At 36.8% G+C, this 15,561-nt stretch overlaps 1 protein-coding gene across 1 annotated transcript; it reads left to right on the top strand.

The window, feature by feature from the left end:
* Nucleotides 1–218: 218 nt before the first annotated feature.
* On the top strand, nucleotides 219–659 carry LOC100340499 (keratinocyte-associated protein 2-like). Its single transcript, XM_008263322.4, has one exon. The coding sequence runs from the start codon at nucleotides 270–272 to the stop codon at nucleotides 612–614; it is 345 nt and encodes a 114-aa protein (XP_008261544.1). The 5' UTR covers nucleotides 219–269; the 3' UTR covers nucleotides 615–659.
* Nucleotides 660–15,561: the final 14,902 nt, after the last annotated feature.

The raw sequence follows: 15,561 nt of genomic DNA, 5'->3' as shown, positions 1-15,561 counted from the left end.
CCCATAACTTCCCTCCCACCCATTCATCTCAACATCTCTTATTTTTTTGAGTCTGCTTCTAATGCATTACTACATTTCTTTGGGTCATGAAATTACCTTGATCTTTCATATTTCTTGTGTCACTATGTTGATATTTGTGCATCTGGTGTATTGTTTTCATCACTTTTAATCAGTGGCTTTTGGAGTGACAAGACATTTCATGAAGTCGGTATGGTACCGGCACCTCGCTGGCACTCTCATCCCTCCTGTCCCTGCTGCTCTTCGCGGGCATGCAGATGTACAGCTGCCAGCTGGCCTCCACCGAGTGGCTCACCATCCAGGGGGGCCTGCTTGGCTCCGGCCTCTTCGTCTTCTCCCTCACTGCCTTCAATAATCTCGAGAATCTTGTCTTTGGCAAAAGATTCCAAGCCAAGGTCTTCCCTGAGATTCTCCTGTGCCTCCTGTTGGCTCTCTTTGCATCAGGCCTCATCTACCGAGTCTGTTTTACCACCTGCTTTATCTTCTCCATGGTTTGTCTGTACTACATCAAAAAGATCTCCTCCACGCTCTACCAGGCAACGGCTCCAGTCCTCACACCCGCCAAGGTCACAGGCAAGGGCAAGAAGAGGAACTAAGCCTGAGTGTCCAATAAAGTTGATTCTTTGTAAAAAAAAAAAAAATAACCATTTTGATGTTATTTCTAGTTGGATGCTGTAGCATAGTCTTCCTATATATTTTCTTCCATAATAATGTTTTTTAAGTTTATATATGTATTTATAACAAAAGTGGGGATTGAGATTGGCTTCTTATTTTAAGATTTGTTTATTTATTTGAGAGAAAGAGAAGGAAGGACAGATTGAGGGCGAGAGTGAGTGAAAGAGAGGGGGCAGGGGAGAGAGATTTTCTATCCTCTGGTCCACTCATAAATGAATGCAATGACCAGGCATTGGTTAGGCCAAGGTCAGAGCCCAGGAGCTTCATCCCAGTGTCTCATGTGGGTATAGGACCCCAGGTATTTTGACCATCTTCCAATGCTTTCCCAGATGCATTAGCAGGGAGCTGAATCAGAAGTGGAGCAGCCAGGACACAAACCAGCATTCAAATGGTATGCTGGAATTGCAGGCAGCAGTTTAAACCACTGAGTCACAATGGCAGCCTCTTCCATAGTAATTGATGCCAATGGGGATGTGGAGCACTCTTCTCAATCCCAATAGAGATATGTGGGTTTCATTGGTGGTCCATGGGATGGTATCAGTCTTCACAAGAATGCCTATCCACATTCTTCAATGAATTTGGTCATGGTAATATCTTCCTGGAATCCTGTAAGGGTCCCTCAGGTCTCTGTATTGACTGGACATGGCCAGAGGTCAAATTAAATCCAATAAAGTCAGAGCTAGTCCCCAGTTGCTATAGTATGTCTTGGCATCCCATTGACCTTTCTTCCCCCAGGCAGACATTTGCTATCTACATGTTCTGATGCCTGAGACTGGAGTCAGTAATTCAGTGAGTACACCTCTGGTCATCTACACTTCAATGCTAAATCTCACAGAATCCATGGTCTCCCAAGAGCAGTGCAATGTGAGATAAGGTCAACTCTGTCATAGACAGCCTGCTTCTGAGAAGTACTTGCAGTTCAAGGCCTCTACTAACCACACCAAATGATGTTGGTGAAGATGTAAATCTACTTGCTAACTGGAGTTATGAGTCTCCATTTTAGAGTCCAGAGTAAAGACCACAGTCATTGGCCTATAGACAGGGAGTATTAGTATCTATGAAGTGACAGCTTTACTACTTCCAATATGGAGACCTGTGTTCACTTTGTTGATTTATTTCCCATTGGCTGAAATCTTATCTCTTTGCTGTCTGCTCATGATTGGAGGGTGGGTGGTTAAGGCAGTTCCTTTGCTTGACAGGTTGACACTAAGCTGAGTTGCACCTTAGCCCTAAGGCCCTACACTATCTTTCAGATGTTCTCCAAACCTGAAAAATGTTGGGGGTGATACAAGATGAATCCGTTCTACATTCTACTAAGATTCACATCTCCACCTGATTCAAGGACAAATCTACAGTGGTGTCTGCTAGTCCTAGCCTGAGGAAAGAAGGCTTGGAATTTTATGATGTGCTGATCTCACTGTGGCAGTCCAGGTACTGAGCCTCAAGACAAAGTCCTAAGTGTACTCCCCAGACCACTTCTCCCCAGTGGGTGAAATTTTGCTTCATGATTTGCCCCAGATTTCCTCATTCCCAGAGTGAGTAAGACAGTCCCAGAGTCACTCAGGGGGATACTAAGCTGTGATGTAGATGGGTTTCATAGTCACTAAGTACCAATGATATATGCCAGGCCCTGTGAGACTGGCAGTGAAAGTAGTATGTCCTATCATGTAAAGATTACCTTGAATCCATAGTAGGTCTAGACCTGCATCTATGAGGACTAGCCTGGGGACAGAGGCAATTTGGCTTTATGTGGATCTAGATTTCAATGTGGCAGGCCCAAACATGGGGTACAAGGCAGAGTTGTATACTGACTCTCCTACCCTACATCATAACCACTATAGTCTTTCTCCATTGCACGGCAGTGGTTGTGGGAGGGGAGACAGGGTTGGAAGTTGGCCCTTGGCCACCTGGCTTAGTGGGGTCCAAAGGCTCAATACGCCAATGCAGGACTAGAGCAGGATTTGAAGCCTTTGATTTGTCCAGCTCTAGGTTTGACTGTAGTGGGCCTGGGAGTAGGTTTCAAGTCTTTGGTCTGTGCTTACTTCCCTCTCTCTTCAAAGCAGGAGGCAAGATGCCAATCTTTACACTATACTACTTGGAGTTTTGGGCAGTGTGAGCCAAACAATTCTTTCCTTCCTGCCTTTTTCAATATGCATTTTCTTACATTTATATTAAAACCAGCACTGTATTGTTTTATTTGTCTTGTCAGGATTCATGAAGAGATTATCATTCATGACTAGGTATTCAAATGGGTCTTTCTTTAGGGAGATGATGCTTGGAGCATCTTACTCAGCTGCCATCTTACTCTGTCTCGTGTATAGCATATTTTGATATACATATAATAGGGGCATTATATCAAGTAACATTTCTACTACCTCACATTATGACTTGTATTTTTGATAAGGTCACCTTAAATTCACTCTATTAGTAAATTTCTACTGTACAATATAATATTATTACCTCTAATGTTTATTCTACGTGCTAGACCACTATGCTTATCTAATTGATCATAATTGTTTGATTAAACCTAGAAACAGTTGAAACTGCAATGCTCATTAAAAATAAATTTCCTTTATTCTATTTCAACATATTTACTGTGAAACACAAACTCAGATATGGGAACTTTATATTGATGTTTGTATGTCCAAAAAATAGGTTTGGTAGAAGAATGATACGTTTGCTTTTTCTCTATATATGAGAAAATATTCTTACATATTAAGTGGAAGTGCTTTTTTTCTTCATTAAACAATGTTTATCAAACTGTCTAATTTTAATGTCTGAATTACATTGAATTTGCCTATTTATCATATATGTATAAATGACATTTGCACCTTAATTTTTACTTCTGTATGTATCCTCATATTTTTAGTTTTATAGAATGTGAACATATAAAACCTACATTATTGTTATACCCATCTAAAATAGAGCTGAGAGGCCTTCAGATGAAAATGATCACAAATTACTGTTCCAAGAAGCACACTAAGAGGCCAAACAGTAGTTCTGTTTTTGCTTTTTGAGAAATCGCCTCACTGTTTTCCACAATAGCTGTAAAAGTTGCATTATCTTCAATAGTTTACCAGCATACCTTTTTCTCCAAATCATTGCCAGCACTTGTCTTTTGTTTCTGATAATATACAATCTGAGATAAAGTGGTATTTCATTTTGGTTTTCATTTACATCCCTACCATCATTAGTGATGTTGAGTATGTCTTCAGGGATGGCCAGATTACCCTGAATGTGTCTATCACTTACCAAGTGTTTTGTTAAAAAATTATCAAAAAAACATTATTGGTGCTGGCGCTGTGGCATAGTAGGTAAAGCCATGGCCTGCAATGCCAGCATCCCATGTGGGTGCCGGTTCGAGTCCCAGCTTCTCCATTTCTAATCCAGCTCTCTGCTATGGCCTGGGAAAGCAATAGAAGATGGACCAAGTCCTTGGGCCTCTGCACCCGTGTGGGAGACCATGAGGAGGCACCTGGCTCCTGGCTTCAGATCGGCACAGCTCCAGCCATTGCGGCCATCTGGGATGTGAACCAGCAGATGGAAGATCTCTCTCTGTCTCAGCCTCTGCCTTTCTGTAATTCTGCCTTTCAAACAAATAAATAAATCTTTTTAAAAAGAAAAAGACACATTGTTTATTTGGTCTTAGGGTCTGAGAGAGAGAGAGAGAGAGAGAAAAGGAGACTGTCAGAGTTTCAATCAATAGCTCCACTCCTCAAATGCCTGTAGTAGCTGGGAATGCACTAGCTGAATCCAGTAGACAACTCAGTCTAGACACTCTATGTCATGTCAGGAACCCGATCACTGGATCCATTACCTGCTGGCTTCCATGATTTACATTAGCAAGAATTTGAAACTGGAAGTAGAGCTTGCACATGAACTCACACACTCTGACATGTAATGCAGGAGTCCCAATCAGCTTCTTAACTACCAGGTCAAATTCCCAACCCAAGAAAGACAACTTAACAGTCCAAAATATTATCTATAAAGGATACTTGTCAAACAATATTTTTTTTTTTAATTTAAGAGCTTTTATTGTGTTGAAATTCAAGCAAACATTTTGGAAAACTGGTAATATCTCCTAAAGCTGATATTTTCTAAAGCTGAATAAATTTTGATCAATAACCCAACCAATCTACCACCACATATATGTACAAAAAAATTCAAAGATGTATCAAGAAAACACAGTGCAGATCTGGGCATCCGTCCTAGGATGCCCACGTCCCAGTTTGAAGCTTGAAGTCTGAAATGGGGCATGCATAATAGAAAAAACTGTACATGGTGACTGGCATTCTGGTGCAGTGTGTTGAACTACTACCTGCCATGCCAGCATCTCGTAAGAGCATCAGTTTGAGTCCTGGTTTTTGTACTTCCTCAGCTTCCTAATAACATGCTTGTTAAAGCAAAAGAAGTTGGCCCAAGTGCTTGTGCCCCTGCTCCCAAGTGGGAGACCCTGATGGAGTTCCTGGTTCATGATTTTAGCTTGGCCCAGCCTTGACCATTGTGGCCAACTGGGGAGTGAATCAGTGGATGGAAGATCTCCTCCTCTATGACTCTCTATCATTCTTTCTGTAAATGTGCCTTTCAAAATAAAAAATAATTATTAAGAAAAAGAAAAACAACTATGTGGATTTCAAAATCTTTTGCACCAAAATAAACTTATTTTTAATTCCATTTTCACTGACTTTCTGAAGTACCTTTGTGCATGCATTTTTCTGGGTGTGTATGTGTGTGTGCACACTCATGTGTATGTCAAGAAATACTAATTATATCTTCAAGGTTATTCCAATACCTAATTTGACCAACTCAAGTCTTCTGGTCTTGTATATGCTATTCAACATAGGGGTATAAGGTAAAGCAATGTCTCAATATCTTGCTTGCTTTTGACCCAGTATAATTTGTAGGAATTAAATAACTATTTCTCAGAATTTTAATATCATAGATACAGAAAATACTATCAGGTACACTGTAACTCTGAGTAACTTTGTTATATTTAATATAAAATTTGATCTATTTTGTCTCATTTGTTTATTTAACTGAAACTAATATAGGGAATAGTATTTATAATTATTGTAAGAAGTACAAATATGACTTTTGCATGTTTTGTCTCCACAAAAACCAAGCACTTGCTATATTAATATTCATGTCTGGTATAAGTCTTAGTGAAGCTCTCAATCCATATCATTATTTTGTTCATATCCACACTCTTGAAATGGACTTGATAGATAAGGCTAAGAAGTACAAAAGAATAGATTTGTTTATGTAGAGATTATTTTAAGCTTGCTGGAAGGAGCTGAAAAATCCCAGGGGAGGAAATAAGCAGAGCGGCAATCTGTGTGCCTCTTATCATCTCACAGTTCCTAGAGGTTACTTACAAGAAGACTAGGAAGTAAAATAGAATCACAATTGAAAAGCTTACTAATGAAAATAAATATACCGTGTTTGATTGCTTCTATTTGTCATTATTTTTTGACAACAACAGAATATGAACTGATGATTCAATACACTGGAATTATTTACTATATAAGTAGATCATTTGGAATAACAATTTGGTAAAACTGAGACATGGCTAATATTTTCCCTGTATTTAAAATTACTACTTTAGTGTTCACACTTAACTTTTAAAAAGGAAAAAGAAATAAGATATTGTTCCTAATAAATGAAAAATATTATTGACTACTTAATTTTCTATGAATATTGGAGGTTAAAATATGCCATGTCTATTACTATACAAGCTGAGACATCAATGATTTGTTTTTTGTGTGTGTTTACACCAATTACAATCTGTGCAACAAGATGTTTTCAAAAGTATTGCTTATTTCTACTTCAATAATAGTACAAATAAGTATGTGCAAAATCAATAGGTAAATAATAAGTAAATGCAAAGAGACAGCAATGTCTATTATTTTCAAGTGTTGTGACAATTCAGATTTATAATGATTTGATCTGCTGTTTGAAGTCTGTAATAAACTTAGCAAATTTGGGAATCTCTTCTCTTCCTTCATAGTATCAGAGTAAAGATGGCCAGAGAATAATCACATGAAATCAGAGAACTGGAAGTAAAACAGTGGCCGTAAATCTCTACTGAGGCCAGAAATATTGATGATCCAAGATGGCAGTGAGATCCAGTCTGTCCTCTCACTCTCTGGCTCCACGTCTAGCCATTCATCTAGATAAGACTGTGGGCCATATCAGCTTTACAAAAGGAGCCCCAAGATTGTCAGAAGAGAATTGACAACAGTAACTATACACACAAACAGGTTTACATAAACCACTCCATGTGCTTCCCTTTATTTAGTTTGCTGTAGCAGCTGGATGTCTTTAAAGAGAAAATGATACTTTAGTGGAATGCTCCAAGATAGACTATGGAGGGATAAAGAGTCCAAGGAAAGCATTATAGGAGTAGACACCATGATGAAAAATATAATAGGATTAATGTAAAAAGAAATACATAACATAGTAGAAAGAGAGAGAGATTTACATTTTGCTGTAGTATATTTGAGCAGAATATGAAAAATCTTCAGCTAGGAGAAATAAACAAACTTAAGAAGGGCTCTGAAATTAGGAAAGTTACAGGATTTTTAATAGGTTCCCATAGTGGGAAAAGGGCCATCGTGTTGTTTCAGTATAATCAGGTTTTGCAATTTAAATATTCTGTTTGCAACTGCTAAAGACACTGTTTCTTGAAAATTCAGACCATCTCTGTGAGCCATGCCTCTGCTTCTATTGATTAAGTCTTCTAGCAGCTTGCTTTTCTGACTTCCTGTTGTGAAAAAAAAGTAACTTTCATAACTCAAGTTGTAGCTCTCCTTTTGAAGAATTTTTATTGCTGTTGGCCTTTTATAAATGAATTTATTTTACTTTTGTTTCTAAAACAGGAAAAGAGATACACAGAAAAAGGTGCTCCATCCTCTGGTTCATTTATCAAGTGTCTGCAACAGCTGGGGTAGGGACAAGCCAAAGCCAGGAGCCTGGAACTCAATCCTGTTTTCCAGGTGGTGTTAGGAACTCAATTACTTGAGCCACCCCTGATGCTTTTCAGGGTGCACATTAGCAGGAAGCTGCAATGGAGAGCAGAACTGGAACTCAGACCCAGACACTTCGATATGGGTTTCTGGCATGCTATGCAGAGTCATACCTGACTCCTTCCCATTTCTGATCTCACCAACAGGTCTGCTTTTCCTTGTTAAACAACTACAGTAGTTGAAACCAAATGTGGCTATGAGATGAAATGTTTGTTGGTAGCAACAATCATATTATCTCTTGACATCTCTGATTTCTTAGGTGAGAGGTCTAGAAAAAAGGACCACATAAGTGTCATCAATTAATATTTGTACTCTTATCTTACCAATACTTACTCCCAAATATACTATGTAAATTTAATTTATAGTCCAATAATATTTTCTTGAATATCAATTACCTGTGTAAATGTCTTGTTCTAGATAATATAAACATTTACTCATCAAAATAAGAATTTTATTTCACTAATAATATTGTGGAATATGTAGAATTGTGATAGTTAAAAATAATCTATATATAGTGGGATATATAAACTGTAAAATATAATGTAAATTATAACATTTTCAAAAACTATCCAGTTATTCCCTGAGAATATATTAACCATTATTTGCAGAACTCAGAAGTCTGTGAATGTACTTAGCTGAAATCATTCTTATTCTAATGTATAATTTTTACATTAATTATGAAAATAAAAATGAATATGTCTCAATACTTTCCTTATAAATATATGTGGCTATATAAATATATTTATACAGACTAAGATACTTATAAAATTATTCATCACAGTGTATGTTTGTAAGTATATATTAGTATAAATTAATTGTTTAATAACTAATATAATATTTATTTATACGGAATATATATTAATATATCCTGCGTTTTCAGTACAACAGTAAAATGTGATTGTATTATTAAGAAAAAAAAAACAAAATGCCTCCAGTTATTCTCCTTCCCCCAAGGGAGACACTTGAAAGAAGGGGTGTGAGGTAGTGACCTCCTGTCTCGGTTCTGGCATAGATTGCTTCGAGAGAAAACTCTGGCCTGATTTTCTTTTTCCAAACCACCTGTAGGTGCTTAGAAGCCCACAGAGGCACTGAATAGCAGGCGAGAGTGATGCCTGATGAAGAAACCTTGATGTTCCCTCTATTTTTTTTGACTCTGCCTCAGATTTTCAGTTTTCTCCACTTCTTCATTAAAAGACGTTTAATATTCTGTGATGCGGTAAATTGAACCATCATAAATAATTCTCCACTTCAAATAAGCATTTTTCAGTAATAGGAATTTTCTGGATGAAGTACTCAGATTGTTACAGAAGTTTTTTTTCAATTAACAAGGAGAGTATACTTTTTAGGAGTTTCATTGGTTAGCAATATCCTTTAACTCCACAAAGAAAAACAATACAATATCAAATCTTAGTGTTTTTTCTTTATTTTCTTATCATATTGGTTTTGCTTAGACAAATGAATTCTTAACATTTTGCTTTCACTTGTTTGTGTTTTATGTGTCCATGATCATGAAAAAATGAGTTTCAATATTCACATATATTTCTCACAAAGAGACAAGAATAGACACATTTGTAATGTCCTAATTATTTAAAATTAAGTTTTTTTTTACTCACTAGCAATATATTCTCTCTGATTTTCTAAATTCTTTCAAATATGAATGTATATATTACATATACATCACTTGAAAAAAAAATATATATATATTACTTGAAAACAGAAATTTCATAAACTTAGAAAGCCATGTGTTTTAGACTTCTTCTTTTCCAGGAACTAAGACTGCTACCAATGTAAAATAATTTGCTAAGTAGTAACTGGAACTAAAGTCTTTATGTCATGGGGGACACTAGAATGTAGCCCCTTCTCTGGTTTTGGTATTTATTTTACTGCTTACACAAAGAAATGGAGATCTAATATGTTGTTTTGAGCAAGTGTTATTTCAGTTGGCATTACCAAATCTCCTCTTCTATTGTTACTGTGACTTCTTGGGTGGTTATCATGTGAGTTCCATGAAAAGTATCTTAATTTGCCCACTACCATACTCTTCTCAAGATATTCTACTGATCTGTAGGTATTGTGTATTGTGTGTGTTTTGTTTTTATAACTTAAATGACACATAACATTGCAATAGAACCATGCCTGATCCTCCTGTGAATTTTATTGTCTCTATTCATCTCTGATTTTTAAAATATTTGTCATATTGAAAGCCTATCTTTCATAATTCAACCTTATTTTTTAATTCCTTATACATTTAATTCCTTATACATATAATTTCTTATATATTTCATTAAATACAATTGGTAGCATAGATGAGTCTCTATTATCTCGAGCCAATAAAGTTTATTGATTTATAACAATTTTTAGTATTTAACCCTGATTTACTTATTTATATATATTTATTATTTATCATGTGGAAATTCTGGAAAATTCACAAAGTTTTATATTAAGTTACTATTCATTGATCCAAAACAAAACACTTAGTTTGTTTTTTCATACTCAAAATTAAAACAATGACTTATTCACCTATTTATGTAGAGAGCTAATTTCATGTCATTATCTGTGATAATTTCCAGAGGAAAAATTTTCTGTTTTTAAAAAAAGATGTATTTATTTATTTGAAAGTCAAAGTTACAGAAAGAGACAGAGATTCAAAGACAGAGGGAGAGACAGAGAGAAATCTTCCATCTGCTGGTGTCTGCTTTGAACCCCCAGAATGGTTGTAATGGCCACTGCTGGATAAGGACGAAGCCAGGAGCCAGGAGCTCCATGTTTCTCCCATGTGGGTGGTAAGGTCCCAAAAACCTGGCCATCTTTCATTGTTCTTTCCAGGCCATTAGCAAGGAGCTTAATAGTAAATGAAGAAGCAGGGCAGGGACCCAAATCAGTTCCCATATATATCCTGATGTCACAGGCCATGTCCTGCAACGCCATAGCACTGGCCCCTACACAGAAAATTTGTGTCAATCCTGAAGTTTCTTTCATGGAATATACAGAATTTAGGATAAGACAACATCAATCAAAATGACTCAGATTAGCATATAGGTTTCAGTTGACTGATTTCTCTTAAATTATATAATTATTTCAAGGTATGATATTTAAGAAAAAAGATTATTTATTTGAAAGATAGAGTTACAGAGAGGCAGATGCAGAGAGAGAGAGAAAAAAAAAAAAAACAACAACAGAGAGAGGAAGAGACCTTCTATCCATTGTTTCACTCCCCAAATGACCGCAATGGTCTTGAGCTGGGCTGATCCGAAGCCAGAAGCCAGGAGCTTCTTCTGGGTCTCCCACAAAGGTGCAGGGACCCAAGGACTTGGGCCATCTTGTACTGCTTTCCCAGGCCATAGCAGAGATCTGATTCAGAAGTGGAGCAGCCAGGTCTCGAACTGGCGCCCATATGGGATGCCGGCATGGCAAACAGTGCTTTACATGCCTTGCCACAGCACCAGTCCCTGAAGATATAATCTTGATAGCTATAAAGAAAGAAACAGAGTTTAGAAAAATGCCTGAGTACTTCAATTAAAACAATTACATGACCATATACCTCTGAAATAGTTAATAGCAAGTGAATATGATCCCACTCTGAGAGGACAAGAAAATATTTCAGCCTCATGGCATAATTTCCAGCAATGTGAAAATGATAGTGTGATAATCAACATAGTAGGCAAATCAAACATACGATCTCTCCATTCATTCACTTAAACATTCTTGAGAGTTCAGTGTGCCAGTCAGTATTTAAATAAGGACACCAGACAAAAGGATCTTGGCTCTGTGTATTCGTGACCTTGCTGTCTTAAGACATGCTAGTACATAGTTGAGTGATTGTAAGTTAATGTGATGGCAACAGGACAGAGGTGGGGAAAAGAATCACTGTAGTATTTAAGAGATATCATTTAATTGCTTTTGCTTTGTTTTCTGGACACAAAGGTGAAATGTTTTCTTAGAATGACTGAAAGTGAACCTTAAGATTAATACATGGAGCGGGCAGGAATTGGCACAATGGTCCAGATTACCACATCTCATGTTGGAGTATCTGGATTTGAGTCCCAATATCCACTCCTGATTCCAACTTCCTGATAATGCACACTCTAGAAAAGGTATCTGGATTCTATTCATCTATATTGGAGGCATGAATTGAGTTCCTGTTTTCAGACTTAGCCTGGCTCATCCCTGGCTGTTCCAACTGAATCTGTCTCTATCTGTCTCTGTGTCTCTCACTGTCCTTCAAAAAATAAATAAAAAATTCTAAAAAAAACCATGATAATACATGAAAATGCATGTCAGGAAGCAGGATCAGCATGAATCAGGGTATTCATGTTTGAGAGTATAGTTACAGGGACGTCGTGTATTGAGCGCAGGATATCTACAGCTGGGAGGGAGCTGATTAAGTAATGTATCTTTCTTATGTAATATTACAGATTGTTAAAGAGTACAGGTGAGGTCACCAGTGTTAGATCTCAGGTAAATGCTAGTACTAATTCTTATAACATTGTTAGCTCAGAAAAATTACTTAAACCCTTAAATCCTTTTGTATAAAATGGAATAATCATAATATTTTCTTCATATGATTGTTAGAAAATTAAATTAATGTGGTAATAGGTTTAATGAGTATGGCAAAGGGCTTGGTACAGTGTCCATCCTGTGAGTAGTGGTTGTTATTAATGTTACTTTTATTATACATTGCATTATGTTCATCTTAAGATCTAATTAGAAAAAATTTGCATGTAATATTTTGGACTGCATTCACACTTTCAAAGTCATTTTAAAAATTGTCAATTAGGCAATACAATTAATATTTTCCTGAATTGAAGCTCTTTGTAATGAAGAGTGTGAACACAATTATATTTTAATAAAATTGCTGGTTTAAGGTGAAGCAAGGTTCAAAAGAGATACATTTATATGTGATTTGTTTTAAAAAATTGGACAGACGTGTTTGATGCATAATAATAAAGCCATATTGGTATTTATTTCCCAAGTTTCCTATGTTTGTTACTCCTCTTTTCCCCTTTTTGACATCGACTTCTCAGCAAGATGATTGCAGTAACTATGGTGCCTGTATAAACTCAGTACAGTACAACAACCTCAAAACACAAACTCACATCCATAGGCAGAAATTCCAAGGTAACTACTGTGTCACAGCATGTGAAACATTCTTTTACAACACAGTGATATGCATCAATCTCTTCTTAAATAGCCAACAGTAACCACTAAAAACAGCATGCACTTGTTCTTTGCAATTCTGTTTAGATACAAAAGTACCTTGGTTTCTACTAACCTGTACCTCCTCATTACATTCTAGAATTGTAGGTTATGCATCAACACACTTAATTTCTTTTTGATTTTTGAATTAGGTAACCAAGGTCTAATTTACTAATGATTCCTGAATGCTTTTTTTATTTATGGTTTGGGGCTATTTGCATGGCAGTCATTTAGCAAATTAATGTAGATGAAAAGCAATAATTTTACAGATGTTTATTGCAATCATGCTGTCATCCTATACTTAAAATGCTAATCCATTGACATCTATTCATTAGAGATGAGCTCCATTTACTTTGTAACATTAGTGTTTTGTAACCTGGGGTGCTTTGAAATAAGCTGAAAGAATTTTAACAATCCCACTCAGAATACATTTTAAAAAGTACATGTACTGTTGTTTATTACTTTATAACTATTACTCTCCAAGATAACATTAAACAATCTTTGACTAACTCCTTTGTTAACATACGCACCAGTACACACAAGGTGTTCCCATTAATTTCATGTTTCAAATGACAGAAGTCTGTTTATCTAAGTTTACAAAAATGGGCCCTCCACTAATTGGCAAAATCCTCATGGAGGGCAATAGCCAAAGCAAATGAAGAGCAGATTTGTAGCAGCTCACAGAAAACGGCTGGGATGAAGACCGAATTAAACCAGGACTTTTCTTTCCCTTGTTGAAATTTCTCATTGCAAGTCACAGTTATTCTCCTGGTGGGTCTTTTGTTTTGTTTTTGATTTTTTAGTCTCGTCATTTGTAGTCTCGTCATATTGTCAAGATCCTTTTAAATGTGACTTATCAACCTAAGGTAAATCAAATGTAAACCACCAGGCTAATCACTAGGAACAAGGAAGCAGAGCAACATATAAACACTGTAGCAATCAAGACAGAATCCGGCGCCCCAACCGGGACTAGAACCCGGGATGCCAGTGCCGCAGGTGGAGGATTATCCTAGTGAGCTACGGTACTGGCCACATAGGATTATTATTAAGATATTTTACCTGTGTATTTTCTTTGAAATCTTCAATGTTCACATACAATTTGGAATATATAGTATATAGGAGTTGGCACTCTGGCGCAGGGGATTAATACCCTGGCCTGAAGCGCTGGCATCTCATATGGGCACTGGTTCAAGATCCAGCTGCTCCACTACCAATCCAGCTCTCTGCTGTAGTCTGGGAAAGCAGTAGAAGATGGCCCAAGTCCTTGGGCCCTTGCACCCGTGTGAAAGACCTGAAGGAACCTCCTGGCTCCTGGCTTCAGATTGGCACAGCTTGGGCCATTGTGGCCAATTGGGGAGTGAACCAGTGGATGGAAGACCTCTCTTTCTCTCTCTCTGTCTCTCTCTCTCTGTCTCTAATGCTTTCAAATAAATAAATAATTTTTTTTAAAAAAAGAATATATAGTATATAACATTAAATTATATATGTGTAACTTTAACTACACAGAGCAGTTGTTAAAACCAGTGTTTCCTCAGTGCTTCCAATCAGTAACTTAAATTGACTTAAAATATTTAATATATTTTTATTATCTTTCATGGGTTGTTTTTTTTTTTTCTTTGCATCCTATGTCAAGCCATCTTGAGTTTGGCTGAGGACTAAGTAGTTTAACACGGGAGAAGATTTCAAAGATGAATTTTGTACTCAAATAAATTTATGTGCATGCATTTTAAATTAGGCAAAAAAAAAGTTTCCCATGTTGTTCTTTTTTTACCATTTTAGTATCATTTTATGCATAACACTTGTATTTACAGTTTTTGACAGGCATTATGGATAAATTCTTTCGCTAACACTAAACTGTGACTGGTTTTGCAGTCTCTCCTTTTTTTTTTTTTTTTTTGACTAAATGCCCTGATGTCCTATCCAAACCCAGGTAATAGTGACTCAAAATTAAGCTCCAGAACTCATCAACTTGATTTTAATTAACCTATAAAGCATGTTTGTTTTCTGTATTTTCAACCATATAATCTATTACTTCTGAAATGAACCACAATTTCAGACTGAAGAAAACAGCTATTTCCCCAAATGTACAATGCACATCATGGGTTTTATAGGTGGCTATAATGTCTATTGCTAAAATCTCAGATCTTGTGCCAGACTTTTCAGAGTTCAAGTCAGGCTTGACCACTTTTGAGCTGTGAGGATCCTAACATTCATTTGACCTCTATATATTTTACTTTGATATTTGTAATGAAACTGGAAATAGGACAAGCATCTAATAATGTTGAGGGGATTCAATGGACAAATCAGGCAAAATGCTGAGCACGGTGCCAGTATTTCCTTATCATCTGTTTGTTTCCCTCTCACCACCTCACATGGATGCAGGGGCCTAAGCACTTGGCCATCTTCTATTGCTTTCCCAGGCCATAGCAGAGAGCTGGATCAGAAGTGGAGCAGCTGGGACTCAAACCAGTGCCCATAAGGGATGCCAGAACTGCATGTGGTGGCTTTCCCCATTGTACCACAGTATCAGCCCCCCAATTTCTTCTTAAACATCCACTGCCTCCCCCAACACACACACATGCACATACAAACATCTTCTCTCTTTTTTTTGGTATGTTTGCTATAACTTCCCTGAAATAGTAATTAT

The sequence above is a fragment of the Oryctolagus cuniculus genome, chromosome 5 (genome assembly GCF_964237555.1).
Source record: "Oryctolagus cuniculus chromosome 5, mOryCun1.1, whole genome shotgun sequence".
In the NCBI taxonomy this organism is placed as follows: domain Eukaryota; kingdom Metazoa; phylum Chordata; class Mammalia; order Lagomorpha; family Leporidae; genus Oryctolagus; species Oryctolagus cuniculus.
The sequence above is the reverse complement of the archived record's forward strand: the minus strand, read 5'-3'. Positions and strand labels throughout refer to the sequence as shown.

Bases quoted from the DNA above. Each gene is read 5' to 3' on its own strand.
- LOC100340499 (XM_008263322.4), top strand. From the start codon at position 270: ATGCAGATGTACAGCTGCCAGCTGGCCTCCACCGAGTGGCTCACCATC.